This window comes from Copidosoma floridanum, unplaced genomic scaffold, assembly GCF_036245765.1.
Source record: "Copidosoma floridanum isolate Cflo_tuat_1 unplaced genomic scaffold, Cflo_Japanese_pri ptg000009l, whole genome shotgun sequence".
Classification (NCBI taxonomy): Eukaryota; Metazoa; Arthropoda; class Insecta; order Hymenoptera; family Encyrtidae; genus Copidosoma; species Copidosoma floridanum.
The window spans coordinates 5421674-5438219 of record NW_028321886.1 but is presented as its reverse complement, the minus strand read 5'-3'; the positions used below and the strand labels follow the sequence as shown (position 1 = coordinate 5438219).

Below are 16546 nucleotides of genomic sequence, written 5' to 3'. Positions count from 1 at the left end.
GGGAAAATTTTTAATTGATAAACAGAGTCATGTTTGTTAATCAATAAAAATCCCCCAAAATCGTAAACATCATCGTTGCGTGGATTTTGAGCGATAAAATGTCGACGATTCTTATTTATAACACAACGAAATAAAATAAATTGTGAATTAAAAATAAGACGTTACGACTTCATTACCAATTCCCTTGCAATCAAAATTTAATCCAAAATCACGGGCAATAAAATAATAATTCAAGTTACCTACACTACTAATTAGTGTTCTCCCTCGATTTTAGCGAAAAAAATAGAATTTATAATATTGCGTCACTTTTAAAATTTTAAACTTATATATTTAAAAAAAGTGTAAGTTAGAATCTCACAATTAGAAATAGAAAGTAATAATGTATCTATGATTGACTTTTTTTTACTCGTAAGTAGATTATTTTCTCACAAGTATATTTTATAGTAGTATCGAATTTGATGATTGAACCAACAGTTTGTTAAATTCTTAGCGGGAGACTCAAGAGGGCCAATATAAGAAATAGTCATAAAGTGCGCGAAACCCATTTTAACTTCAAGTAATACTTTTTCGTTCGTCTATGGGCTAACACATGACTTCTGATAATTATAACACCCATTCGTGCGAAAATCAAGCACCTCGCACACTCTTGTCAGGCATGCGAAATCTGATTTCGCGTTAAAAGTGCGAAAAAATGACAGTTCACAGTTAAGAAGACCTGACAAGACAATAGATGTGAGATTTAATGTGTGCATTTGCACCGTTTGTCCATAAGAATTTTATAAATAATCTTGTACATAAAGCGTCGGAAATATACGTGATGGGATATTCAATGTATGCACTATCATCTTTTATTCCCTAACTATGAGGTTTCATCGTCTTTCCAATTAAGGAATTATTCATTTACACACATATACGCACAAACGTACATCCACTAATCGTAGAATAGAAATCGAAGTACGAAATTAATTTTCGTAGAAAGACATTCCCGTACTTATCGCAGAGATAATGGCACTCGAAAAAGCATTTCGAGCTGTCAATAATCGTTCGAACAATTAGACACGCCGCTCACACTGTGTCGTCCGTCGTTGAAGCGCGCATCAATTTCTTTGTTTTTTCTTTTTTTTTTTTCTTTCCCGTCGCAGCACTTGGCGTGACCACTCGTTGAACCACTTACCACTTACACTTTGTACGAAAAAAAAGCTGTGCAGTTAGGCTTTACTTAACGTGATTTTTGGTGTGCTCTTTTGGTTTACCGTGCAAATAGTAACCGCGAACGCGTGACATGGATGATGGTGTCAAAAAGCCAGAACACGAAGTTACGACGGTCAGTATATGTATGCGATAGTGTGTGCTTATGGTATTTTTCAAATAAAAATGGTGTTTTAAATTCGTTTTGACATTTGTCACGTACAATCGAGCCACGTAAGTACACCACATATTTATATTTTGATTATCAATGAGGACAGAAATATACAGGTCAGATAAATTGTAAATTGGTCATGACTATTGTTGTATGTGTTCAATTAACGACTTTCACACTTGAGACATGAATTTTTTAATATTTGACTGGTTAAAACATTACACAGACACGAGAAAATAATGAAACGAGGCAAATAATACATTTTCAATTAATCAGCGGTGAATCGTGCGTGTGAATATTATACGTTACAATCAGTATACCTACCTTTGATTGTACGGTACAGGGTGTATATTTACAAATGTATCGACAAATAATGGACGGTATCAATCAATTTCCATTATTTTATACAATGTGTATAAATGTAACGGCCGATATTGAAAAGAAAAAAAGGAAAAAAAAGTCGACCACTGAAAGATAAGGTACAATTTTTATGCGCGATAAGATGCACTGGTAATTGCGAGCATAAATAATATTCATAGCTTTGGAATTTACGAAATCTGACGATGCAAGTTGACGTAGGCACGCCTTTCTAATAACTGGTAAACAGTTTTGACAATAATGTTAATCATTAATGAAGCTTTCCTATTTAGTTTTAAATTGTGTATCATAATGTATTATGCTCAGGAATAATAGTTTAACTGGCGGAATCTAGTATTTCAACTGGATCTAAATCCAAATCTAAATCTGAATGTGGTTTTACAATTTTTCAACGCATATTTGTAAAGTTGACTTTTTGGTTTATAATGAAATCATGGAAACATAAAAATTATGCAAAGTATCCTTGCAGAGTTTTGAAAGTGAAACAATCGGTATCGAATTCGTTTCCAGAACCATCGTAATTAGGTATACTTCAGAAAATCCGACCAATTTTTGTTTCAATATAAAATATGTAGATACCGAAAAGTATGATTATTATAATTGGATTTCACCTTAATGTGCTTTGTTAACATATGCCCTACCGCTTTATGTCATCGTACAAATATTTTTCTTTAATTACTTTTACACTTTCAGCGATGCATATTTTTTTTTTTTTAATCACGCACGCGTTTAGACGACTGACAGTCCAAAGCCTAGATATTGGACGTTTACGTATAAAATATACACATTTTCACTATAAGCGTTTACATGTCTTGTTTCCACTAATGGAACTATAATAGCCGGTAACCCATTTGCCAATAACTTTACTACTTCGAAGGAAAATCGTTGATTATTGTTTTCTTATAGTATTCTTATACGTTTCCTAAGCTTAAGCTTACAATTTACTTGTAAGTTTCGAAATACTTTACATTGTTTGAAATAAGCACACAATTGTGAAAAAAAATCATGGTCACATTTTTTAAAGCTTTCTGTCACATTTCCAATTCAAATCTAGCGAAAATAAATTTTAAAATTACTTTGCTTCTCTGTAGCGTCTTCTTAGATACATGTAAATTCCAAAAAAATCCGACGTCATGTGAGACATCTCTATATGGTTACTATTCGGTCTGATTTACACATCCATGTGTTAGAATAACGTTGCGCACTAATACACAATCATTTTACTATCCCCATAAAGTACAATAAAAAGTTTCCACATCAATAACTACTCAGTAATAAAACATGAATTATTAATAAATTGCAAAGAGTAGAATTTCAATAAAAATGGACGCAGTACGTTGTTAATTGATAGGTGGAACACGGAAAAACGACGTTTTTGGGAATCATCCGACGAGATGAGAAAATTCCACAACCAAACCATCAGAAGAATTTTCAATTTTGTCTCATCGATATTGCATTGTAAAAAATTAAAGTACCTATTTTATAAATTTTTTCAAATTCTAAATGACACATTGAGATAATGTCATATTTGACTGTAGTAAATGTAATTTTTATTTTTCAAACCCAACGTCAGAACGATCGAGTGAAATAAATAAAAATTGTTTCCCCTTAGGAATTTCGGTACTTCTCAACTGTATTAATAAGCATATTGTTCTATCTAGTCAAGCGTTTATTTATACAATTGACAAAAGTTAAAATTTCCGATGATAATCGTTGGTATGCCATTGCCACTGCCCATTAAAAAATAATTATAATATCTTTACGAGGAACGATAACGATGGAGGAAATAATAGAAAATAATACTTAGCTCGATAGTTAATACACCCGCAAAGAATAGCAACGAAAAGCTAATACTCTGTCATCGACCATAGATTTCCTGAACACAGTTGGAGATAATCAATGAAATAAAAAACCATTTAAATTTAAATATTAACCATTCACATATTATGCAAATAGATATTTGCTTCATTTCTTGTACCCCCACTTGATGATTGCCAAACGTTTAACTTTTACCATGGCAAAACTGATAAAACAATCATCTTTAATTTGTGGTTTATCGATAAGTGCCTTGTTCCCGATTCCTACAACTTTTTAAGATAATATTGTTTGAATGATTTCAATTAAAATCGTTACTTCGAAAGTTAAGAAAACCTTGGATATGCTCATCCCTGCTGCCGATTAAATGATATTACATTTGTAGTGCTCCCTTGTATGTACCATTAGCCATTTTCGACAGATTCAATAAAACTCGACAAATGTAAAAATGTATTTGTAGACATTTTTCTAATCAGCCCTCAAGGCTAGTGTCCTTATTTACCCTCGAATGATTTTAAGTTTTCCACGAGCAGACCTATTTTTAAGTTATGCTAAGAGACGAAGCATCATATATACCGTCTGAATTGTGGCACAGGGGTCTTCTGCCACCCTAATGACTGCGTCTATGTGACGAAGCCATCTGATTTATTAATAAGATAGTAAATAGGGAGCCCATAAAGCAAATACAAAGTACAAAATATAAAACGCGAGAAAGGTAACACTACGCTGCGGAAGCACAGGACAAACTTCTAAATTTAAGGGCAATAATTAAATTACCAAAAATACGGTACTAGTTTACTGTAAAAGACACGGAATTAATTGTGAAGCATTAACGTTAATTGACGAAGTATAGGACAGGTTTGGGTTAAACTAAATAAAAAAACACTATTTATGAGCCACTGATGAAGATATAATTGGTGGCTCAGAGGAGGAAACTCTTGCGAGAAAACCCCCTAAGAGGAGAAAAACGACCGGTACAAATTGAATAGGAAAAAATAAAAACCTGGTTTCAATTGGTGTGAAAATGTGGAGGTGTGAGTGTAAGCGCGCGTCCGCGCTGTTCTCCATCTCGTCTTCGTACCACGGTTCCGCGAGTGCGGACGTTCGCCGTGGGTGCTAACAGCACGTGGTTGAATGTTGACGCGGCACGCGGCTGTATTTTAGATTCAAACGAACAAAGATGAATTGATGCAAAAGAAAACACGTTGATGCGTCGCGGCGCAACGAAAAACCTTCTCAAAAACTCGAACAAGCGAAAATTACCCAAGACAAGCTACGTACACGATTTCTCAGAAAACAACTGGAGACCGCTCTGTACAGATGCAAGTATCGGACTGACCGAGTACTACCGAATTTTTCCAGTGGTGATACCCTTTCTTTCTCCCTCAACCCCACCCCCTTTTCTAAGGATGCGCGCCAATTAGCGTAGGTGTTGTTCATCTCGAGTGTCAATCGGGTGCCGGGACGCGAACGATGCCGAAGATGGACGAGGCAGACTAAGGATTCGGTTTGAAGGGGGAGAGAGAACGAGACTCTATAGAACGAAATAAGAAACCCGCGTATAATGAGGGTGTATGTGTGAAGCAAACGAATTTAAGCGCGGTTTAATGTATTGATGAGGACGAACGTGCTTAATTAACCTTTTGTCTGTTTAATGTTTCGGTGTCGCAGACCAGGAGACCGTCGATGGGGGTCGTCATACCGGGGATGGTTGCGGTGCCGAACGAGCGCCAAGGCTGGGCCAGTCCCGTAGAATTTGTGCTCTCGTGCATCGGCTATGCGGTCGGAATTGGGAATATCTGGCGCTTCCCCTTCCTCGTCTACCGCAGCGGAGGAGGTATGTACATTGATATCTGGATGCTCGCGTTTTTTTTTTTTTTTTTTTTTCCAAGAGATTATGCACTATTTTCTGTTCAACCTTCCAAGAAGTCATTCAACCTCACTTGCACAAAAATTTTATGCAATTTGAATGAACAAAACAAAACACGTGTTAACGATGGATACTGTTTCAAGCAATAATCGTAATTTCATTAATTATTTGATCGAATGTCTTTCTATTTTTTTTTTTTTTTTCTTTCTTTTTTCTTTTTCAAACGATATAACAGCACGCATCTGTGCTTTGAATTAAACGGCAAAATACATTTCTTTGTTTCCTTATCTCGACACACTTCCCGTTAAAATAAAAATCCTCCGATTATCGCTTTCCCGAGATGAATCGTCAGTTTCTGGGTATGAAATGAATATCAATGAGTTCTCTACTCGCACTTATAGATGGGACGCTGGACTGTAAAATAGGCACACATGTGGCACAGAGGAGCCTCGTCATTCCCTACAGTTGATCATTATATACTGACTAATTCTGAAGCGTGAAATGAGTACGGCCAGCAAAGGAAATTCCAGATCGGACGTAGCGATTGCTTTTTCCGTGATACAATCCTCGCTGCCAAATATTAGCGATTATTTACCATTTGTAGTGGTTTTTTCGCTGATTTACATTTATAGAGAAATCTCATGATAGCCGTGCCCGCGGAAGCGACACCGTCAGCGTCCCATCGATTGCTTTTATATGCAGCCGTAAACACGTATATATATACATATCTGTATGTGTCAATACGATACCGCGTTGTATGCCACAGTTGTATCTACGCGGCTAGGGTACACACGTCGAAATCTTTTAAAAAATCACGAGCAATCGGTGGAAACAATTTTTTTTTTTTCTTCCTTTTTTTCACGACTTATCTTGTATAAATTCAAAGTTTCATGCTTGAGTACGTGAAAAAAGCCGTGGCGAGATGCAAGGTACCACGCGGAATTACTTTTATCTCCGGGAAAATGTAGAATCTAAAAATAGTGGTGACGTACGAAGAATGTGAAAAATTCGATAATATAGTTTTCATTCCACTTTTTTTAGTAGCAACTTTAATTTTAAAACGTTACCAATTAAAAAACAATAAAAAAAAAAAAATTTGAGCTCCCGTTAAATGATGAAAAATAATGATCAGACCGAGTATCGAGGGCAATTTGGTTACGGTCAGAACTTCACGGTACTTTTATTGGCGATCGAATGAAAAATTTATAACTACCATTCATTTTCAAACTATTCATCGTAAAACTGGAATCACTCGCAATTTTTTTATTCGATCGACATTTTGATTTCGTACGAGAGTTAAACTCGAAATTTGTTATTCGATCGCTTCTAGCGATTTGTTTGGGATTATTTTCCAAGACAATACTTAATACTATGGGTTTGTCCCAATGGTATGATTGAGTTGGAACTAAAAAAAGCGCAGTAATTTTTACTGCAATCAACTGTACGACTTTTGTCTCTCTTCTTAGTTACACGTTTACCAAAGTTAAACCGTAAAAATGACCAAATTCGCACCCAGTCGGAACATCCTTGCAATTATTTTTTCCGTGATATCATTCCAGGCTAAAAATTATATAGCCACCCTTAGCGACAACGACGACAGCTCACAGTCATAACTTGTGTATCCAAAAGGTGTACACTGAAAAAATACTTTTCGATACTTGGCCTCCCCCTCTCTCTCTCTCTCTCGCAGCTCGTATCTTTTGATTAAAGTTAACTGGGATTCATCCACCCGCTTTTCCCATCGGATACGGCTAGATAATCCGGACAGAAGTTGCTGTCGAAGCGCACATCTCTTTGGCCAAAAGGGACCGATGGGCCTGGCTATTTAATGACACCCTTACAGCAATATCCATACCTACTGTATTATGCATCATCTGACAGTACAAATACACAACAGAATTGCACGCCCAACCTCTATGTATACGTATATGTACGAACGAGTACCCTTCAGTGCTTCACGGTATATATGGATAGCTTATACTCCCAACGGAATCAGCTGCAGTTTGCTACGTGTATATAATATATGTACACAAGATGACAACTTGGTCTATTAGAGGCCCGCGTATATACTTACCGTGTGTCATTATACACCCCCCGCGAGATACAGCGACTGCATAAATATACATGTATACCTAAGGTATACATACCTTCCAATTTCACGAAGTAAGTGCAGCTGCAGCTCTCGGCTCGAGTTCACTTGCCAAACTTTACGTTATAATACCTACGTACCCTCTGCTTCCTATTTTCTCAGCTCCGTGTGTTACATATTATATATAATATACATACAGCTTGGTAGATTAGTTCGGCTTACGGTTACCCTATTGTGTTACATCCCCAAATCAAATGTAAGGGAGAACTGCACCGCGTTAGTTGATAGCTATACGAGAAATCCCCTCCGAGTATACGATTTTTTTTTTTTTTTTTTTTGAAACTCGGTATAAAAATGGGATAAACTATAGAACAAAACTAAAAGGGCGGTACTCGCAGGAGCCTTCCTCATACCGTTCGTCCTGATTCTGCTGGTGATGGGTCTCCCGATCTTTTTTCTCGAGCTCGTGGTTGGCCAATACTCGGGCCTCGGGCCCACGGAGGCTTACGCCCGCATGGCACCGATATTCCAGGGCCTCGGCTACTGCACCATCGTCGTCATCACCTTCGTCACCATCTACTACATGGTACTCACCTCGTGGATGCTCTTCTACTTCTTCGCCTCGTTCTTGACCAAACTACCCTGGTCAACGTGCCTCAACGACTTCAACTCTGCCAGTAAGTTCCACACACATGTATATGTGTAATAATTCTTTTCTTTTTTTTTTTTTTTTTTTCATCCCGCGACAGTATATATTTACAACACGTGTATCTTACCGAGTCCCAAAAAAGATTGTTACAGCGAGATGGACAACATCGATTGCCAGAAAAATGGCAAGGATTTGTTTTTCAACGGCACGTGCCGGTTTATGGCCAAAGTGTGCCAAAACCTGAACCACACGAGCAGTATCGGCAACTTTACGCACTGCTTCGACCCAAATACGACGCCAACCACCGCGAGGGAGCTTCGGAACCTCTCCGGTACCATACTCTCGACCTCGAGCGAGGAGTACTTTTAGTAAGCCGTTTTGTCTCATCCATACACACATATATACATGTATACTTTATCGTACAAGTTGACAAATTCTATACTCTAAACCACCACCAACGCGTCAATGTTTCACGAGGAGCGGAAAAACCGCGTCGTCGCTCTTCGTTCGTTCGTTATTCCCTACCTCGTAAGTATGTTTCATACGTATAGATATACACACGTGTATTATGCACACGCGAGGTGGTGCAAAGTAAAGTTTGCTAGCGATTTGATGTCAACTTACAGTGACGTGTCGTTCGTAATTCGTGTCTATACATACATAATTGTACACGTGAGTGCTCCTGCATTATAATTTTATATCCTTTTTTTTTTTTGACAGTGATCGCGTTCTTGGCGTACGAGGAGCTGACTGGGAGCACTGGGGTGGCTTCAGGTGGGAGCTCTTCGGTTGTTTGACCATCTGCTGGATCGTCTGCTACTTTTGTCTCATCAAGGGCGTTCAGTCGGTGGGAAAAGTCGTCTACTTCACGGCGCTCTTCCCCTACTTTGTCCTCATAGCTCTCATGATTCGAGGTAAAAGATTTTTACCATATTAACTACTTGCTATTTATTTTCTTTCAGCTGATGCAATCTCTCCCTCTTGATGGTATAAAAATTGCCTGCCCTTCCCTCGTCCCTCGTTCAACGCACACGCAAAAATACTGTTACTCCACTCGAATTTAATTCTAATAAGAACGTTAAGTACATTTTGTTTATTTCGGTCTTTGTCTACCCCATCGAATATGCTGCTCATACGATATCGTCCGTAGAATCGATGTTGGATCGAGCGCGAGTGTAAAAATACGCCAGAAGGGTGAAAAATTGCCAACAATGCGGCCACAGCGTTTTGAACGAGAACAATTACTGTGTACACGTAACGAGAGGGATTATCCGATTTCCATGATTTTCGGACGGCAAGCCAATGCTCTCGCGCGTGGTTGTATCGTATATTCTTTTTTTCTTCTTTTTGCGGATCGTGTGTCCTGCTTTGGATACTTTTGAGCGATTATACGTGGTTGAAGTTTTTTTTAAATATTTTTTGTCACAACGTAATATGAGCCATCATTGGTGAAGAGATGCGCGTCAAGTGGGCCCGTATTTCCTCGTAGCTAGTTCGGCGAAGTAGATGCAAAAAAAAAAAAAAGTATTTTATTAGAGAAAAAAAAGGGAAAAAAACAAGGTGGTGTTATAACTTTATTAATGAGGGACGACGATCCGTAGGGGCGACACTTGAAGGAGCAGCCGACGGCATACTATGGTTTATCACGCCGCAGTGGGATCAGTTGGCGAATGCGAGAGTCTGGGCGGACGCGGCTTCGCAAGTGTTTTACTCTCTCGGAATCGGGTGTGGTTCTCTTATCACCCTCGCCAGCTACAGCTCATTCACCAACAACAGTCACAGGTATACCGATGCGCCGTTTCTTTCTGATTTGGCTAAAAAAATTTTGGGCCCGAATGCTCCGCTGAATTTCAGATTTTATCCTTTTACGTGAGCAAAACGTGGAACCATAGATACATCTTCTTCTTTTTTTTTTTAATATCAATTTGATGTATCATTTGATGATTAAAACTCATGCACAGTCGAGAAAAGTTTAATGTTTTTTTTTTTTTTTTTTTTTTTTTTTTTTAAAAAAGAACCATTACATTTTTTGCTGTTTGAAAGCAAACGATAGGGTTAAAATATAATATAGTAAAATATTCGGTTTGTATTCAAGGGAATCATGGGAGATTTAAAAAAAATAAGCTTCGTTGAAATACGTTATTTTTGATACTTTTTGTTTTTTTTACAAATCAGTTAAGCAGGTTAAGCTGTGGAAATAAACTGGACGATATTATTGGTTTTTTTTTTTATGCGTTACTGTGTATTGCAATCGCGTTTCTTTGCAGAACAAATAAGTACAATCCGAGATAATAATTGTACATCGATAAATTATATTTTTAGCCATATTATGAAAACATTCAATAAATCATTAGATTATTGATTTTATTTTAATTATGTTCTACAAATCAAATTTTCAGGTAATTCAGATAATCGTCTTACTTACAAAGTTATAAAAAAATAATAAAAGAAAATTACATAAGGTTCGGAAAACGTCAATTTCGTGATTTTACTTTTAATTTTGTTTTCATACCTCCAACGACAAAAATTGATTTCGACTTATAATATACAATGAGAGAAAGAAGAAAAAGAGGAAAAATTAGATTTAGAGAGCTGAGGTCTCACGCTCATTTGGCTTCCTCGAAATAAATCCTTGGAAAAAAGCAATTTTTCCACTTTTCATAAAATTGCCGTCTTGAAACGCTTTATTGCCGGTACTGAACAAAAATTTCCGAGCTCACCTCTTCTTGTTTCTCTCCTGTATCGTTGGGTTATTTCTAACTTCAAGACTGCAAATCAGGATATATTTCTCCTTCGCTACACTCATAGCATCGTCTTCCGATAAAAGTTACCCGTGTAGTGAGTTATACGCTATGGATATAAAAGTTTTCCGCTCCATTGGAAGTATTTCAACGTAGAAGCCAAATAAGAAAGAACGATCGTTTTATTTTATCCCCATCTGCCCTCTCCAATCTCTCGTTTTTTTTTTTACTCTCGCGATAATGGGCACAATTTTGAGTAATGTGTACGTCTTTTCTGAGAAATCGAGCTTCAAAAATGCTATACATGATTGATAAACTGAATGGTTTAAATCTAATAACAAAAAGGTCTACGTTAGATTACTAAATAGTATTGTTCGTCTTGGTAACTAAACTTATCATTTTTCTCGCTTCAGTATTGATTAAAAGAATAAGAAAAAAAAAACTACAATGTTTACCATTTTACAATTTTATTTAATTTAAATTTTACCAAGCTCTATTTTGTTTTTCGAATAAAATCATATAGACATTTTCATTAAGAAAATTTAATTTTAAGTGTATCTGAGACGTCAAAATGTAGACACAATTGCATTCAAATTTACGAAAAAAAACACTTGCTTCCTTTAGTATTTTTTGTACTTATTTGAACTTGGAATTTCTTCAAATGAAATGATAATTATGAAAAGTAAAATGAACGTTCAAACTTTTTTTTTTATAATTAAAACTTCATTAAACACAAAAAACACTTATTAAATGATGGATAAAGCTTTTCATAATAATATTAATACACAAAAGTAAAATTTTACTTTGATAAGTACAAAGAACAAAAACGATCGAGGTTTGGAATTGCAATTTAATTAATTTTTTTTTTTATTACCGTACCAAGTAATTTTTACGTTTTTACAATCGCTCTTAATAAAAGTGAAAAATCGATTGGGCTGATACTCACGTGTAAGCTCCATACAGGCCATGGTTGAAGACCATGAAAATTCATTTTAGCTCAAAATTGAAAAAAAAAAAAAAAAAAAAAAAAAAAAGAGTTTAGTTTCAAGCACCTTCAGTACCAGAGAGTGGGGCAATTTTAATTTTTGGTATAAAACGCACGCAGAGACGCGGTATTCGTAACGCTGACGAACCTGCTGACATCGATATTCGCCGGCTTCGTAACGTTCTCGGTGATGGGCTTCCTGAAACACCAAACCAAGTGGCCGATCGACCAAGTCGTGCGCAGCGACACCGGCCTGGCCTTCGTTGCCTTTCCCGAAGCCGTGGTACGGATGCCCCTGCCCAACATGTGGGCCGTGCTCTTCTTCTTCATGCTCTTCATCCTCGGTCTGGGCAGTCAGGTAAGATTTTTACATTGATTTTTCATCATTACGAATTATAATGCGACGATATGCCCGAATGATGATATTTTTCACAATAATCCACGATCCGATTGGTATTTTTATTGCATGCGTGGCGCGAAACGACATTATATTATATTATCCAGATGTTAAGTACCTACCTTTTGAAAATGTCCTCGTGCGAGCGCTCAAAGCACGGGTGTTGGATAAAAACGTGCTTTTTGAGGGTAACGACACGCACAAAGTGCCAACTCACGCACGGATGCTCGAGTTTATTCAAAAAAAAGTGAAGGGGAAGAAAAAAATACCGCAAAGGGGTGAACAAATACAGCGCCCCTGATTTTCGAAACGCGATAAAATAAGTCGTTCGCGTCCAACACATTTGTTCTTTTCTCGGTTCTTCAATTTCTCATTAATTTATAATCAATTTTTTATCGATTTACTACAAAGTCGGGTTAAATGACCAAAGCGACTTCCGTAATAGTTTTACTAAATACCGGTCGCTTCCGGCCTCGGTTATTGTATACTCAACCGGTAAATATACGTGAAAACTCGGAGTTTGTTTTTTCGGCAAAACACATACAACGAGAAATCAAGATGGGCCAATGATAGGAATGAAATAATAGATGATAAGTATCAGCAGCAACGAAATTTCGTAACGAATTTTCCGATACAGTTGGCTGGGGTGCAAGCGATAAGCGGTGCCATAATGGACTCGATGCCCCAGTTGCGCAAACACGAGGCCATCGTGATCCTGGGGGTGTGCTTCACGTGCTGGTTGGCAGCGATCCCGATGCTCTTCGACGGCGGTATCTACCTGTTCACGCTGATGGACTGGAACACGGCCTCCTGGGCTATTCTGCTGATTGGGGTCGCCGAACTCGTGGTGCCCGCCTGGCTGTACGGCTGGGACAAACTCGTGGACAATCTCGACCACATGCAGATGCGATTTGGGCCCGTTCTCAGGCTGTACTGGCGCATCAGCTGGCAATACCTAGCCCCAATTTCTGCCCTGGTTAGTACTTTGACTCGATCCCTTCAACAGAATAATGGCACAAACTTTTCTTTACTTTTTGCCTTCGGGACCACCTGTTTAAGAATTCAAGGCTTCTCTAGTAATACTATTGTAAAGGGCTTCCGTTGAAAGTTACAAGTAGTCAAAGGCATGGGAAAAAAAGCTCAGCTTTCGATACCCTACAATAATCTCACCGCAAAAATCGCACAGCGATGATACTCTTTCTTTTTTAAAACTACCAAATCTTTGTGGATTTTATTGCGAATAACCAACGCAGTTTCGAGCAGATTTTAATTTAAAGGGCATTACGCGTGCCCTTGATGATTCGAGCCGTTCTATTGACTGGGCAACCATTCATCAGCGCTTGGTGCGGATAAACGGGCGCGTCATAAAAAAACAATAATCAAAGTGAGCAAAGGCCTTCGACCCGATTGCACGTTGAACCGAGTAGAGAGAAAAAATCGATGCCTTTAACGAACCAACGTCGGCCTCTGCAATTTGTATTTTGTAATGGTGAGCCACACACGTGGGTAGTAGTACGCGGTCGTGGCCCATCATCATCATCATTACCGGGCAATCATCAACGCTCTGACCGCAAATTGCAATCGTGAATTTTCTTCCTCTCGTAAATGCTATTTCTCCCTCCCTCATCGGCTTGTGTATGTACGTACGCAAAGGCTCGAATTATCCCGCCCAATTGCGTTTGATAACGTTTGACGACCGATTTTCCATAAATCGGGACTTTATGGGAAATCTTTTTCCCGAAAAATTCAACTACGTAATCATAGGTTTTGTAACGCTATGTTTACCATCCCCTGCACTTTTATCGTCAATTCTACATACATTATACATCATACCACAATAGATGTTATAGTAGTAAAATAAAATTTCCATTTCCAGGGTATATTCGCCTACCAGATGTACAGCTTTCAAAAGGGCCAGTTGCGCGGCATCGAGTTTCCTTGGTGGGCCGACGCGATCGGTGTGATGATCGGCTTGGCCACATTGGCCCCCATGCCGATCGGCTTCTGCTTTGCACTGTTCCAAAAACTGGTAAGTACAACTATTTTACCCATTCTCACCTCCTCTTTGTTACTTTCAATTTGCCTCGGTAACCCCATCAATACGGTTTGTTTGAGAAAAGAAGAAAAATTTTTTCCTCGATCTTCCTAGCGCAAGAAGCCCTGAAGGGTCCAAAATAACCGGGAACGGGAGGACTTGAACCGCCGAGTTTTATTACATGCACAGGTCTATTTCGATTGGTATGGATACTTACCTGCGCTCCGAGATTCTTCTTGAGCCGCGGGAAAAAAGTTTCTCGCTTCGATTCTCGTTATACTCGCACAATAACGTCGGCATCGACTCTACACAGGAAGACGCGTGACTTTCGCGACCTAGTTAAACTGACGTACGAGGAGTTCTCGCACTGGGTGTTCTTGTGTACAAGTACCGACCCGTTCTCGCCAAAATTTTGCTCTTACACTTGTTCGGGTGCACTTCAATAACTCTATAGGATGAGAAAATCTAGGAATGTTGTTCCCCGTGGGACTCGGTTTGATCGAGGATGCTCTGGAATTTATTGTTGTATAAAATTCATGGGATCATCGATTTTGGGTAAAACTCGACGTCAAAGGCATGTAAAAAATGCAGTGTACTGCGTTGACTATTTTTTTTTTTTTTATGAATAATTTCAACTTATTCGTATTGGTATGGGCCAATCCATAAAATTCGCACACCTTTCGATATGACAATGAAAAAATGAACGTTTGTTACAATTTAAAAATATTAGTTTCAGAAAGACACTAGATTATTCAAACCAAAGTCGAGCTGGGGACCTGCGCAGAAATCACTCAAAGGAGAAAACAAGCCTTCAACGGCTTCAACGATCAATCCAACTTGTATACCCGACGCGTGAGGTATTAGAAAATACTTCATGAATAACTAGGCTGCGACAGTGTGCATGTGTTGCTAGCTACAACAAAATAAGCTCTCATGATGTTGATACCATATTCAATCAAGTACGAATGTAATTAAATGTTCACTTACAAGTTGCAGTGTAGCATACATGTACGTTTTTTTTATTTTTTTTATTGTTGAAATATTGTTTCAACCATAAGAAGTGGAAAAAAGTACGAGATAACTGAAATGATTAGTATTAAAATTTGGCCAAGTGCTTACTACATATTACAAAATACTCTTTAATAGGAGATAAAATATGGCTGTATTTACAGCCTGGGTAGAATTAAATGAGATTTTTTGTGACTGTTAAAAAGTCAGATGGTTTATCAATAGTTTATAAAGATTAACTATAATAAATCACGCTGGGAGGGCGGAAGCTCGAGTTGGATTCGATTTTAGGATTTCCTCGTTAAATGTTTATTTGTAAGCAAAATGGACATTTTAACGAGTCAATATAAACCTTTGGATTTTTGAGCTCGCTGTATGGTATTGAAGTAGAGTTGAATTTTTTTCTTTTTTATTCGTATAAAACCATTCATAACATTTTGAAAGAAAAAAAATTTTTTCATCATACTTACTTCATTGCGTTGCGAGATTTTAACGGCACATAACTTGAAAAAAATAGAAATCAAAAATGCTAGAGCAGGCGTTATTATTCTTAAGTAATATTTATAACGCTATTTATGTTTTATTGAAAAAAAAAAAAAAAAAAAAAAAAAAAAAAAAAAAAAAAAAAAAAATGCGAGATAATTATTGACCAATAAAAATATTCTAAGACATTTAAAATTTGTAATGATACGATACGAGTGTCTTTTTCTATATGTCAAAACATGTTACGTGATAATAATATTGTGTATGTCATCATGGGTTATTAAGAACTTGTAACCTTGTTAATGGACTCTTAATTATGTCTACTTACTTTGGAAGAAGAAATCCAAAAATCACAATGATGCCGTGGTTATGGTCCATGTAGGCAGTTGTCTCGAATGAGTGGGGCTCCAAGAAGGAATAAAATTTCTTTTTAAAAATGCACCTCTCAATTTTCAAATTAACTGTTACAAACACACGACTGACTTAATTGTACTTGTCGTAAATTTTTTTTTTTAATTTACGACCTACGTGTCCTGTGATTATGCTGTGCCGACAATATATAACACAGATGTAGCTGTTAATTATTTTTATTAAGTAAATTTTTCTGATTTCGTACTATAAATAGTTTAGATAATCGATGGTCATAACTTTCTATTATCATAAATAGATAGACCTGAATAATCGATAAACAAAAAAGTTAACTGAAAGTTTTCTATGTTGGCTTTTAAATAAATCG

At 37.4% G+C, this 16546-nt stretch overlaps 1 protein-coding gene across 2 annotated transcripts; it reads left to right on the top strand.

Annotated features, from left to right (window-relative positions):
* The first annotated feature begins 1146 nt into the window (after positions 1 to 1146).
* LOC106635954 (sodium- and chloride-dependent glycine transporter 2) lies at positions 1147 to 15748 on the top strand. Of its 2 annotated transcripts, XM_089589537.1 has the most exons (10): positions 1147 to 1324; positions 5225 to 5390; positions 7911 to 8189; positions 8304 to 8529; positions 8882 to 9075; positions 9763 to 9943; positions 12008 to 12245; positions 12922 to 13260; positions 14161 to 14313; positions 15050 to 15748. In XM_089589537.1, the coding sequence occupies exons 1-10, from the start codon at positions 1283 to 1285 to the stop codon at positions 15173 to 15175; spliced, it is 1944 nt and encodes a 647-aa protein (XP_089445663.1). In that variant the 5' UTR covers positions 1147 to 1282; the 3' UTR covers positions 15176 to 15748. The 2 variants fall into 2 exon arrangements, with proteins under 2 accessions (XP_089445663.1, XP_089445664.1); XM_089589538.1 differs by lacking the exon at positions 1147 to 1324 and having other exon boundaries at positions 5269 to 5390; positions 7976 to 8189.
* The last annotated feature ends 798 nt before the right edge of the window (positions 15749 to 16546 follow it).